Source organism: Emys orbicularis, chromosome 7 (assembly GCF_028017835.1).
Source record: "Emys orbicularis isolate rEmyOrb1 chromosome 7, rEmyOrb1.hap1, whole genome shotgun sequence".
In the NCBI taxonomy this organism is placed as follows: Eukaryota; Metazoa; Chordata; order Testudines; family Emydidae; genus Emys; species Emys orbicularis.
In genome coordinates, this window is record NC_088689.1 from 98,207,786 (window position 1) to 98,221,687 (window position 13,902).

Below are 13,902 nucleotides of genomic sequence, written 5' to 3' on the forward strand. Positions count from 1 at the left end.
TTGTGTATAACAACTGCACTCAAAAGGAGTCAACATTTCCAGAGATCTGCTACATAGATATCGATGTAGCAAATCCTCTGATCTATACACAGTATAGTCCAGTGGCTCTCAAACTTTTGTACTGGTGACCCCTTCCACACAGCAAGCCTCTGAGTGCAACCTCCCCCCTTATAAATTAAAAACACTTTTTATATATTTAACACCATTATAAATGCTGGAGGCAAAGCAGGGTTTGGGGTGGAGGTCGACAGCTCACGACCCCCCATGTAATAACCTCACGACCCCCTGAGGGGTCCCAACCCCCAGTTTGAGAATCCCTGGTATAGTCACTCTTCTTACTACATTCTGTTGGCCACCAAGTCAACTTTGCTGTGATGCCTCCATGGATTTTTTTGCGGGGGAGGGGGGGGCGGGGAGGCGACTAAGAACAGGCCATTTGCCCCAAGGGGTGGGTGTGTATACACACATTTTTTGGTAGCTTTAAAGAGGAGTTGGTGGCTCTGACCATTTAACTTCAGGAATAACAAGTAAATATGCTCATGCACAAATCATTGAAATTTATTTATGTAGTTTTATAACTGTGAAAAGTGATGTTAACATACAGGTGAACCCAGGAACAAATTGATAGTCGGGGGGGGGGGGGGGGCGCTTCCCCCCCCCCCATTCTCAACCTTTTTCTTTTCCAACATGCTCTAAGGGCAATTGCCTGGGCACCCCCCATGCAACAAGGGCTCTGCTGAAGCCAAAGCCTGAGCAATGTAGCTTCTGCTTCAGCTCCATGCAGTTGGGCTTTGGCTTTCTACCCTGGGCCCCAGCAAGTCTAATGCTGGCCCTGCTGGGAGGCCCTGGACCCCTGGTTGAGTACCCCTGCTCTAAGTCATCTTAAGAGACTGTGTTCTTGACACCTTTTCTCCCCAGAGCAGCAATTGACCACAGGTGACCTTATGTGTGTGCCCACTGCTTGATGCCTGATACCCCCCCTGTGGGTTCTGAAACGCCCCGGCTAACAACCACCCTCCCCCTTGGGGGAATCACTGTCTGAGCCCCAGTAAATTTTTCAGTGAGTCACACCCAGGAAAGGCCAGAGTAACCCCCGCCCCCACCATGGTAAAATGTGTTGGACGTGGGTGGGGGCTGCCCAGCTGCTGCTCCAGCGCCCGGTCCTAGAATTCAGTCTAAGCTGCATCGCCGCCCCCGCCCCCAGGCGCTGCTCCGCTCCCCGCGCGGGGCGCTGGTGGCGCGCGCTGCTCACACCTCGCCTTTGGCTCCAGGTGCAGCAGTAACCTCTCCTCGCTCGCGCGTAGGCCGCTTCCGGGCTTATACCCCACCCCATTGGCCGCCGCCCCGACCAATACGAGCTGAGTCCCCGTCTGGCTCTACGGGTGGGCGGGGTCTGTTTCTAAGAGCTCACGCGCCGGGCCTCGGTTTTTCAGAGCGCATGCGCCGCTTCGCCTGTCAGGCGGCCGTCGCAGGGGACGGAATCCCCAGGGGGGAGCCCAGCGCCTGGTGCCAGCAGGGCTGGCATGATCCACTCCCCCAGGAGAGGGGGGCATTAGGGAGGCCAGGACCCCCCCCCGCCTTTTGTTCCAGCCTCTCCCCCCTTAGGCCCGGGGCTCAGAACTGCCTGGCTTCGTTCTCCCCCTTGTGCCCAGGGAGCTCTGGGGCCTGCCCCCGGGACCTCCACCCCCCCCCCCCCCCCGAGCAAGGTTAATGGAGCCAGCCCGCCCCGCAGGGCAGATCCCAGACTCGAGGATTCACCCTGGGGAAGAGATTTCCGACGCACATGGGCTCAGGAATCTCTGGGGGGGGGAGGGGGGAAAGAGGTTTAGCAGGGAGAGAAACACCCTGGGGAGGCAGAATGGCTGCAGGGATCCTCCAGCCTGTGCCCAGCACGGGGTGCAGCTGGGGCTCGGAATGGGCACCCCCAGCCCTGCAGTCCCTCCTTGCATTAGAGACAAACAGCTCCCCCCGTCTGACCTTAGAAATAGAGGAGCAGGAGCCTTTAGCCTAAATAATTTTACACACTTACGCTGGAATATCTTGAATTTACCAGCATTCTTAGAGCAGTTCACCCTCCCCTCCCCCTTATGCAGTAAGGAATCAAACATACCTCAGGGAAGATATTGTCCCCATTTTACAGCTAGGGAAACAGAGGTGGTTTATTCAAAGGCACACAGGGATGAGGGACAGGACCCATGAGTCCTGACTCCCAGTCCTCTCTTCCTCTTGAGAAACAGAGGTGAAAAGCCCCCTACCCCCACCATAGATTGGGAAGGAATATACCCTCACTCTCCCCAGAAGACATCTGCAGCCTCTACAATAAAAAATACTAAATCCAGCAAAAACCTTATTTAGCAAAAACAATCTCAAAGACACAACAGCCTTACCACATCAGCCCCAGAGAGCATCACTGGCAGATGGCTTCCTATTGCTGTCACAAAGGCTTTTATAGAGGGATCCTTTCCCATCATGCTCAGAGGCACAACTAAGCCCGCCTCAAACACTCCTGATGGGCAGGGACCCAAGCGAATTACAGCAGCCCAGGCATGTCTCCCTTTGTGTCAGAACCCAGTAAGGGTGGGGCTAGAAAGGCTGGGCTAGGGGAAGGGCTGAGATGGAAGATTTTCTGACCCCACCCCCAAAGTCACTCTGAAAACTGAAGAATGTCTTTTACAGGGGGAGAAGGCATGCAAAGTAGGGAAACGAGGAGTAGAAGCAAAGTCATCTGATGATGATATCAGCAAAAACCAAAGCTGAGGAAGGAAATAAACCAAACATGTTATAATGACAAGATCCCTAGCCAAAGCAATATGATTAGGTAACATTAACCCAGTAAAAGTAGCTGAAGAAAGCATAGGAGATATAGTAGGAGCCAGGTTACAAGGTGGGGGAATCTTTTAGCTGAATGTAAAACCAAAGAGCAGGCTGGTAAAAAAAAAACCTGCAACACTTGGGAAAGTTACAGTAAGTTGCCAGGTACCAGGATATTTGACTGAGGGCTAGTCTACATTGGCAATGCTTTAATGTGCCTTGTGTGGTCATGCTCTCCCAGCGCTCTAAAAAAACCACCTCAACAAGGGGCGTAGCTCCCAGCGCTGGGGCACTGTTTACACTGGTGCTTTACAGCGCTGCAACTTGCTGCGGTCAGGGGTGTGTTTTTTACACCCTGAGCGAGAAAGTTGCAGTGCTGTTAATTGCCAGTGTAGAGAAGCCCTGAGTCAAAGGAGGTACTACATGACGTGCCATTAGAACTGACCAACGAGGCGATAAAAGTTAATTAGCAGAGGAGACAGCAAGTCATCAACAGCAGTGCTGATTACATTTAAGGGCAGGCATCTACCTGAGAAAATAACACTAGGGTTTCAGATCTCTAGAACCAAGCCATATATTCTCCCCTCCCCTAAGATGTTATATGTGCCAATGAGGTGAGCATGTAGCAAATGTTTAGCAAGGGAAAACGAGGGATGGTCAAGGTAGGGGCCAGCATGCCTATGACAGTTGCACAGAAATGGCAGAGGCTGAGTGTACTGCCATGGAATCACAGTCTGGCAGATAGAAGGTGTATTGCAGCAAAACAAGCTAAGGAGACACAAAAGCCAAAAGTTGTAAATAACATATCTCTATGTGGAAGCTGTAAGGAGGCTCTGAAAACATCAGGTGGAGCAGGGAGAGAGAATCAGCACAGGACAAGGGGTACTGCGACATAGCCTCCCTCTATAAAAATAGAACACACACTGCACAAGGAATAGGTGATGATATGCTAGTAGTGAAAAAAGAAAGGGTTGCTGCATTTATGATAAAAGTGAGAAACTGCACATCATAAATGGGAGGGGGGGGTCAGAAAAAAATCAAATTACAGCAAGGGCCATGGAAAACTACTGGTGTGTTAGCAATTTGTCAATGAACCGTATTCATGCAATTTTGAATGAGGTTAATGGTGAAATACGACTCGTATGGGGATCACAATCTTTGGTTGGAGCGCGCACAGTTTGATAGCACGGGGTCAAGAACTAAAAGAAAATAGCCAGGAAATGAAACTAACCTAGATGTCCAGTGTAGCCAGGTGGTTGGTTAAATAGCTTGCTTTTAAAATCCCAAGGTATATTGCCTTTAGACAAGACCAAAAACTAGGGAGAGGAAGAGGTGTTTGTACTTTCATAAGGGAAAGATTACACTACATAGCAGCAGAGAAAGAGGTAAGTCTCAAATACAATGATGTTGAGATCCCAGTGCAGAAGAGAAATCTTTAAGGATTTATATTATCTTTAACCCATGTAGGAAATCAGAATGTTTGGAATGACAAGGAATAGTGAAGAATACTAAAAGATCATGTATTATATGCAGTGACCTAAATAGTCATAACTTGTGGGGAAGTAAGACAGCTGATAACAGTGGCGCACGCTTGGAAAAGTTTATTGTTGAAAATCATCTAGTGGTTTTGACCAATGGTTGCCCAACTAGATTTAAGGCAGCAGGTGACAGTTTTTCGTGCTTAGCCCTGGGAATTATAACAGCAGATATTGCAAATAGATGCAACTGGAAAATGTGTAAGGAAGAAGGAATGGGAGTGATCATTTGCCTACACTTATTATTTTTCAAGGACAAGGGGAGTTGAAGGTAATGAAAAATGACCCACCTGGTATTTTCAGAAAGCTACCTGGGAACTATTTACAAGTAAGTTACTGATTTTGTGAATGTTCATTGTGTGAGTGATGACAGAGAATTTCAATGACAATGTAATAAAGGAATTATGGCTACTGTAGCTGTTGCTATTAAATAAGATATTGAAGTAAGTATCCCAAAACTAAACCCTCTCCCTCCCTCCCATGGTAGAATGAGGTGTGCAAAAATGATAGAAAGAATGGAACAAAGCTTATAAAAAAGCAAAAAAGACAATCCATAGTAGAGATCTAACAAAGTATAAAAGTAATAAGAAAATACCACAAAGCATTATTAAAAACAAACAACTAAAGAACAAAGATAAAGTTGGAGTCCGTGCTGTGGGCAGATAAACATACCAAGACATCAGAAACATTCAGGCAATTTAGAAGAATGACTGGAATTCAGACTAAGCCCTGGTCAGTCTACACTATAAACTTTGCTAAAACTACATTGCTCAGGAGTGTGAGAAACCCACACCCTGGAGTGACACACTTATACTGACCTAACTCCCAGTGTAGACAGCGCAATGTCAGCAGGAAATCTTCTCCCATCCACATAGCTTCTGCCTCTCGAAGAGGTGGATTAACTTTACTGATGGGAGAAGTTCTCCTGTCAGTGTAGTAGCGTCTTCACTGAAGCACTGCAGCGTTTTCAGTGTAGACCTGCCTAAGAGTAGCCATGTCCCAGGTCGCATTGGGACTGACAAAATAGAAGTTCTGATCATGAGAAAGCAGCTAAAAACGTGGTACGAAATGGAAGGCTTGCTATAGAAATGCCTCTGAGTGAACAGGAATTCAAAAGTCTAGTACAGAAGAATGTAAAAGGGGAATGGCAAAAAAAAATTGGGACTAATGAAAGAAGAGGAAGAAGATTTTTTGATTTGTGCCCTACAGTTGAGGATAAGGACGTTCTTCAGGGCCTGACCTAGGACAATGAAGTGACTTTGTTTAGCACGTTAACTGGCCACCGTGGCTTAAACAAAAATCTTTTTTGAATAAATAGACACAAGGAGGGACTATGCACGCGCTATAGGGCAGAAGGAACTAATCATTACCTGTGATGGGTATGTAAGGGCTTTGATAAAGGCATTCTAATGTCTTAAGGTAACAAAAGTTACATTGTTATTTAGTAAAAATAGTGGGGAAATGGGGTAGTGGCAGCAAGGCGTCCTTACATTACTTGAAGGGCACAGGGCAAAGCAAGAGAGTATAAACTGCCGAGTATTGAGACATCATAATTGCTGGTGGTGATGGACTATTCAGTCACGTCTGCTTCACCATTAAAAACAAAGAAGAAAGAAAGAAACCCAGTGGCATCTAATAGAGCAAGGAGAGAGGGGCTGGGAGCCAGGACTCCTGGGCTCTATCCCAGCTCTGGGAGGGAAGTGGGGTTTGGGGGGGGGGGCAGAGGGACTCCGGCCTCTGACAAATGGCCCTCTCCAGAGATGATGAGTTGACATGAAATCCCCACCCCACCCTCCTGAAGGCAATGAACAGGCCCAGATACCATGGAGCTGGATGAAGGGCTGATGCTCACCTGAGGCAGAGCAGAGGCCATGGCTCATAGACTTTAAGGCCAGAAGGGACCAGCATGATTACCTTGTCTGATCTGCACTTTGCAGGGCACAGAATCTCGCCCACCCACCCCCATCATTTGCCCCTAACCTCTGGCTAAGTTACTGACTTCAAGTTACAGAGGATCCACCATTTACTCTAGTTCAAACCAGCAAGTGACCCATGCCCCATGCTGCAGAGGAAGGAAACAAACAAACCAAAAACAAACCCAGGGACTCTATCTGACCCAGGGGAAAATTCCTTCCTGACCCAAATCTGGTGATCAGTTAGACCCTGAGCATGCAGGCGAGACTCGCCAGACAGACACCTGGGAAAGAATTCTCTGTAGTAACTCAGAGCCCTCCCCATCTAGTGTCCCATCACCGGCCCTTGGAGAGATTTGCTAGTATCAGTCATGGAGGGTCACACGCCATTGTAGGCAGTCCCATCATACCATCCCTTCCATAAACTTAGCAAGCTTAGTCTGGAAGCCAGTTAGGTTTTTTACCTCCACTGCTCCCCTTGGAACTTAAGGTGTGACAATGCTGCCCGAGGGGGCCAGCTGAGGTCACTCAATTAGGGTGAACTGCAAACAAAATAGGGCAGACAAACCCCAAAGGCTGGTGGATATTCCAATACTTAGATTTACCAAGCCAGCACAAAACAACTTCTATATTACTTCACTGGTCACTCAGAAGTCCAAATAATGCAGTTCCCTTCAAGTGCCCAGCCTCAGGCCTCCATCCAGACACACATGTTAGATATGATAATGATTATTGAACATCTTATCTCATCATATAAAAGAAAAGGTTCTTCCAATCCCAAAGGGTCAGCCACACACCCAGGTCCAATTATAACACCCAGGTCCAATTATAACTTAGATCTTACCCAAAATACAGGCTTGTAGTCAATTCTTGTTAACTAAACTAAATTTTATTACAAAAGAAAAGAGAGTGTGTTGGTTAAAAGAACAATATACATACAGACTTGAATTCAATTCTTGAGGTTCAGATACATAGCAGAGATGAGCTTGTAGTTGCCAAAATTCCTTTTAGAAATGGTCCATAGGTTATAGTCCAATGTCCATATTCAGGGTGACTCCAGTCAGTGACTGGGGATTTCAATCCTTATGGCTCAGGGTTTTCCCTTCTTGAAACCCAAAGCAGATCTGAGATGAAGGAGGATCGTGTCCCAGGGCTTTTATACATTTCCAACAGCGTTTTGGCCTGAGAAAACAATAGGCTTAACTTTCCTTCTCCCAAACATCATGTCAATTAGCACAGGGTAATTTATCCTTTAAACAGTTCAGATACAGGTTACCACAACCTTCAAAGAGACATATAGACAATAATACTATTTCACTCAAGTGTCTTCCTAAATACTGATACTCCTTTTTTGATCTTTGAATCAAAGCTATAGCAATAGACAAGACTTGTTTGCTTACATCACAAAACCTCAGCAAACATCTACCCTTCTATCAAAGCTCTATTTGTTTACACATCTTCCTAACAAGTATTTAAAGTTCGGCCATGGGTCATGTCAGTCGGTGAGTTAAACAACTCTTTCTGGCTCTGTGTCACCTTTCAATGAGATATTATATTACACTCATAACATCACAGAAGGCAGTTCCAGAACGTCACTCTTCTGATGGTTAGAAACCTTCAACTAATTAGGAACCAAACTTGTTGATAGCCAGTTTATAGCCATTTGTTCTTGGGTCCACATTGGCACTTAAATTATTCCTCTTCCTCCTCTGATGTGTTTATAGCGAGCAATCAGATCTCCCCTCAGCCTTCATCTGGTTAGACCAGGGGTCTCAAACACACGGCCCAGGGGGTTATTTCCTGCAGCCCACCAAGCACTCCGTGCCCCCCCCTCCGAGTTATTTCCTGTGTCCACCAAGCTTCCTGTGCCCCACCCCCAGAGTTATTTCCTGCGACCACCAACCTCCCCTCACCCACCGCGCCACATCCCCACTCCTCTGCCTACTTCCAGGCACTTCCTGCCTTTCCAGGAAGGAGGGGGAGGAGTGGGGAGCCATGCACTCAGGAGAGGAGGCGGAGAAGAGGCAGGGCTGGGGCGGGGATTTGGGGAAGGGGTTGGAATAGGGGCAGGGCCGGGGTGGAGTTGGGGTGGGGACTTTGGGGAAGGGGTTGGAAGAGGCAGGGCAGGGCCTCATGGAAGGGGTGGAGTGGGGGCAGGGCTGGAGACAGCGGGGGGAGGGTTTTTTTGTACATTTATATGAAAAGGTGTCAGTGATGTGGCCCTGGGGCCAACGTACTAGTCCTCACGTGGCCCTCGTGGTGATTTGAGTTTGAGATCTCTGGGTTAGACTAAACAAGCCAAGCTCCTTGAGTCTCTTTTCCATTCCTCAGACCATCGTAGTAGCCCTTCTCTGCACATCTTCCCATTTGAATTCACCTCTTACGTGTGGGAGACCAGAACTGCACACAATATTCCAGATGAGGTCTCACCAGTGCCTTGTACAATGGTCCTAACACTTCCCTGTCTCTACTGGAAATACCTCGCCTCATGCATCCTAGGACTGCACTAGCATTTTCCACTGCCCCATCACACTGGCAGCTCATAGTCATCCTATGATCGACCAATACGCCCAGGTCTTTCTCCTCCTCTCTTGCTTCCGACTGAGATGTCCCCAGCTTATCGGAAAAGCTCTTGTTGCTAGTCCCTACGTGCATGGCCTTGCACTTTGCAGTATCACATTTCACCCCATTTCTGTGATTCCAGTTTTCAAGGCTGTTCAGCGACACCCCACAGCCAGAGCCCCGGGCGTAACCCAGTGCCATGGACCAACAGGATGATGCCTACAGAGAACCTGACTCCTGGGTTCTCTCCCAATGGGGATGGGCAGTGCTTAGCGGCGGGGTGTCTCACCCAGATGCCAGCAATAGGCTCCTGCAGGCTGATCCAGGACAGTAGGAAGGTGGCAGCAGGGTTGGTGCCAGCAGGGCAGTGGCATCGCAGGGTCACAGCTGGGGCAGTGCCCACAGATGCAGGTACCCAGCCAGTATCCAGAGCACACAGCAGTCAGCGCCCCCGCCTGCACCAGCACCTGGAGGGACAGGGCTCCAGGGAGTCCACAAGGCTGCTGGGGGTAGACCAGCTGGAATGCACGGCTTCCTGCACCCTCATCCACTAGTGCTGCCCCTCCCCCACTGCTTTCTACCCTCAGCCCCCACCTACCACAGCCTCTTGCCTCCCCACCCCCTCACCTACTCACTCCCCTCCCATCTGCCTCCCTCCACCTCACCTGATGCTCTCTCCTCCTCCCACCAGACCCCTGCACTGACTGTCCCTCCCCATGGACCCTCAGCTTCTCCCCCTCTCTCATTCCCCCCCCCCCCCCATGTCCCTTCCCAGGGATTGTCAGGGATTGGGTGAGTTAAACTCACACCCCCCCCCCGATTAGTGTGTTAGTGAAATTACAGTGAGCATTTAGCCCAGTTTAATTCCCCCCCATACACACCCCTCCCAGAGCTAGCGACAGAACCCAGGCATCCTGACTCCCAGCCACCCTGCTCTAACCCACTAGACTCCACTCCCCTTCCAGAGCTGGGAAGAACCCAGGAGTCCTGGCTGCCAGCCCTCCCTCCCGACTCTCTGGTCTCGGCTGGTGGGGGGGCACAGCTGTGCCCAGCAGGATAGAGGAGAAGGAAGAAGCAGTTCCAGATGGTATTGAGCCATTTGTTGAAGAGGGGTGTCCGTCCAAGGCAGACAGCGCAAGCTGGGCACAGTGGTTTTCCCATACCCAGGACAAAGGGATGCTAGCCACCATCAGGGCCCCACCCCGCACCCTCCCTGTGGCCCAGGCCCAGGAGTACTGTCTGGCGAGGGGATCCGCAAGTGGGGGTGCTCACCTGAGAAAGGAAAGGGTGAGTGCAGCACTGCAATCTTCCTCCACAGCAGTGCCCCCAGCTGGGGACTCAGGCGCTGTGAGCTTCCTCCACAGCAGTGCAACAGTTATTAAAACAACAAACCACCACAACATTGTAACTGGCATTAGGAACTTTTTATCTATTTGGACTGTTCAGATCCTGGATTAGAACCCAGGAGTCCTGGCTTCCAGCACCCCCTGCTCTAACCCACTAGACCCCTTCCCTTCCAGAGCTATACCCCTCTGGGAAGGGAATTCTCACCTTGCTGTGGCCAGGTGGGCCAGGAGGTAGGAGTGACCATAGGGCCCAGATGGTAGTCTTTGCTGCTCCCCTGGGCTGTGAGGCTGGCATTGGCCTGGCTCAGGGACAGGCACAGGGTCCAAGACTTACCCCTCTTGGGCAACAGCTCTTAGCAGCTCCTGGGTAATTCCTGGTGATGGTGGGATAGGTCACAGGAGGACGGCTTGTTTACTCTGAGGCTACCAAGTGCCTTCCCATCTATCTCCCCCTCCCCTGCTCACTCAGGGTCACACCTGTGGGCTCTTCCATGCCAGCGTGTCCCCTCTCTGCTGCCCCAGATCCAACCCATGGGATCAGCCACCCCTGTATCCCCCTCTCCCCCAGTGAGACCAATGGGCAGGGCCACCCGGGGGGGGGGGGGGAAGTGGGACAATTTGCCCCAGGGGCCCCCACGAGAATATAGTATTCTACAGTATTGCAACTTTTTTTTTTTTTATGGAAGGGGCCCCCGAAATTGCTTTGCCCCACCCCCACTGAATCCTCTGGGTGGCCCTGCCAATGGGCTCATCCAGCCCATATTCTCCCCGTCCCGAGATAAAACAATGGTACTGGTACCAGCCTGGCACCCCCACTCCACATGCCCACGGTCAGTGTCTATTCTGTACAGCTTCATTTATTGATGCATGAAAGGAGGTGTGTGTGGGGGACACACAACGCATTGTCCGTGGGGGTTACCCAGAGGGGCCGTCATGGGGTGCCGCTCTCCCATCTGCCTCGCTGTCTGCTTGGCTCCCAGAGGGGGTGGCCCCGCAGACAGTAGCCAGGCCCAGCTGGTCATGGCTCAGGATCTCCAGCTGGTCATCGTCCTCACTGGAGGGGGAGGCAGGGGCCCGTGGGGGGGCGAAGAATCGGACAAGGCTGTGGACCTCGCGCAGCTCATAGATGGTCTCCAGGGCCAGCAGCATGGCCAGGAGCCCCAGGAGAAGGTAACCTATGGGGGAGAGATGAGGATCAGGGGGCTGAGATGGGATTTCTCCCCTTTCCTCTGCAGCACAGCATCCCCATAGAGCCCCACCCCCTCCCTGCACCACAGTGCCCCCTACTGACCCCACTCTGCTCCCTGCAGCACAGCGCCCCCTACTGACCCCACTCTGCTCCCTGCAGCACAGCGCCCCCTACTGACTCCCCACCCCTTCCTTGCAGCACAGCGCCCCCTACGGAGGCCACCCACCTCCATCCCTGCAACACAGGGCCCTCTTGTGCTGCAGGGAGCCAGTCCCCCCACTCCCTGCAGCACAAGCATCCCCTAGTGACCGCCTGGAGAATGGCTCACAGGTGATGCTGATTTTGTAGAGATGGCGCAGCGAGGAGGGGCTGCCACGACCTGGCACGTAGTCCCCAAGCCCAATGGTGCTGAGCGAGATGAAGCAGAAGTAGACGGACTCCAGGAAGGTCCAGCCATTCTCCAGGGCCCAGAAGCAGAGGGCTGGCAGCAGGATAAAAAGCCCCAGTACGCTCAGTCCCATGGTAGCTGCGTGTCCCAGTGCTGCATGGCCTGGAGAGATGCCCCAGTGGGTGTGAAGATACTGAACGGGCCGGTGGCTCAGCAGCCCCATGAGTCGCTGCAGGAGACAGGTGGCCAGGAGCAGGGTGGCTGGGAGTCCCAGCAGGGTGTAGAAGATGCAGAAAACCTTCCCCCCATCCGACAGGGGCACCGTATGGCCATAGCCTGGGGGGAGAGAGTCAGTGGGGAGGAGGAGGGGGCGGTGCCCTTCACTCCCAACCCGTAGTTTACTGCTATCCCAGCTCTGCCCCCCGTACCCCACGCTAGCTCTACTAGTGACACTCACTCCTGACCTGCAGCCCCCTCCCCTGCCCTCCCAGCCCTTGGCTCCCTTCACTCCCCTCCCCCCGCCAGTGCCCCTCAATCCCAACCCACAGCCCCCCGCCCTCCCAGCCCTTGGCTCCCTTCATTCCCCCCCCCCCCCCCCCGCCAGTGCCCCTCAATCCCAACCCCCAGCCCTGGGATCCCTTCACCCCTCCCCTGCCGGTGCCCCTCACTCCCAACCCGCAGCTTCCCGCCCTCCCAGCCCTGGGCTCCCTTCACCCCGCACCCCCCGCCGGTGCCCCTCACTCCCAACCCGCAGCCCTCCACCCTCCCAGCTGCCAGCTCCCCCCCGCCCCGCCCCTACCCGTGGTGGTGAGGACACTGGCGGCGAAGAACAGCGCCGAGCTGAAGTCCCAGTTCTCGTCGTCGGAGACGTTGCCCAGCGCGGAGATCCCGTAGCTATCGGCGTCCAGCACCCGCTCCAGCAGCCGCTCCAGGCCGGGCTCCGACAGGCAGCTCTGGTGCTGGCGCACGAAGCCGGCCCTGGCGCCCCGCAGCGCCTCCCGGAGCCCGGCCTCCTGCGGCGCCTCGACGCCCACGAAGACGGCGGTGCCCAGCAGTAGGAAGAGCCCATAGGAGCCCAGCAGCAGCCAGTAGCGCCAGGGCTGGGGCACCGCGGGCAGCTCCATGGGGCCAGCCGGGCCGGGCACAGGCGATTGGGGCAGCGGCCGGGGCCGGGCTGCTGCTTCCTGGCCGGGCCACACCTGCCGCAGGTGGAGCTCGCTGGGCCCCGGGCCAGGCAGGTGCAGCCGATTCCTGGTGCTGCTGAGCTGGGGGTGTTAACCCTTCCGGCGCCGGCCTGGCCCGGATCTGGCCCGGGAGTCCAGCTCGGCTCCCCCAGGGCTCTGCGGAAACCCCCAGAATGGACCCTGCAGTAGAATCGACTCCCTCAGCCTTGCGCAGGGAGGGCCCTGAACCCGGAGAAACAGCCCAGTGGGGAGGGTGCGAGGCTGGGAGCCAGGACTGGGCTCTACCCTAGGGAGGGGAGTGGGGGTCTAGTGGTTAGAGCAGGCGGTTGAGAGCCAGGACACCAGGGTTCTACTCCTAGCTCTGCTGCTGACCTTGGACAAGTCTCTTCCCCACTTAGTGCCTCAGTTTCTCCTCCCATCCTGTGTCTAGTCAGACCGGGAACTGTACAGCGCAGAGGCTGTTTCTCCCTGTGGGTCTCTGCAGCAATGGGGGCCCCAATTTCTGCCAGGTGCTGCACAGACCCACAGGGAGAGGCAGACCCTGACCTGAACAGCTCCAGTCCCAGTCAGATTAGACAAAGACAGGATCATTCCCTATTTTACCGATGGGTAGGGTTGCCAGCCCTACCGGAATTGGCATTGGCATCGATCTCCCGGTAACTATTGAAAGCAATCCGGAGATTTTAATAGGTATGGTACAATTAATGACATTACATCATGTTGGGGGGAGGGGAAATCTCCCGGAATAGCTTCAGTCAGAGTTGGCAACCCTGCAGATGGGGGAAACCGTGGTGCAGGGGAGAGGCAGGGACCCACCCATGATCCTGCATGGCATCTGCAGCAGAGATGGGATGTGAACCCAGAGGTGCTGATGCAGCCCCCCCAATCACAAAACCCTTCTCCCCTCCCCCATTACGGGCAAGGTTCTTCTGCACAAAATATCCAGCAAATCTCAGAGATCCCAGCGTACAAAG

At 52.8% G+C, this 13,902-nt stretch overlaps 1 protein-coding gene across 1 annotated transcript; it reads right to left on the reverse strand.

Annotated features, from left to right (window-relative positions):
- Positions 1 to 11,082: 11,082 nt before the first annotated feature.
- Positions 11,083 to 12,868, reverse strand: KCNK7 (potassium two pore domain channel subfamily K member 7). Its single transcript, XM_065408341.1, has 3 exons — positions 12,544 to 12,868; positions 11,685 to 12,080; positions 11,083 to 11,342 (listed from the first exon to the last, which is right to left on the reverse strand). Exons 1-3 carry the CDS (start codon positions 12,866 to 12,868, stop codon positions 11,083 to 11,085), a joined length of 981 nt encoding a protein of 326 aa, XP_065264413.1.
- Positions 12,869 to 13,902: the final 1,034 nt, after the last annotated feature.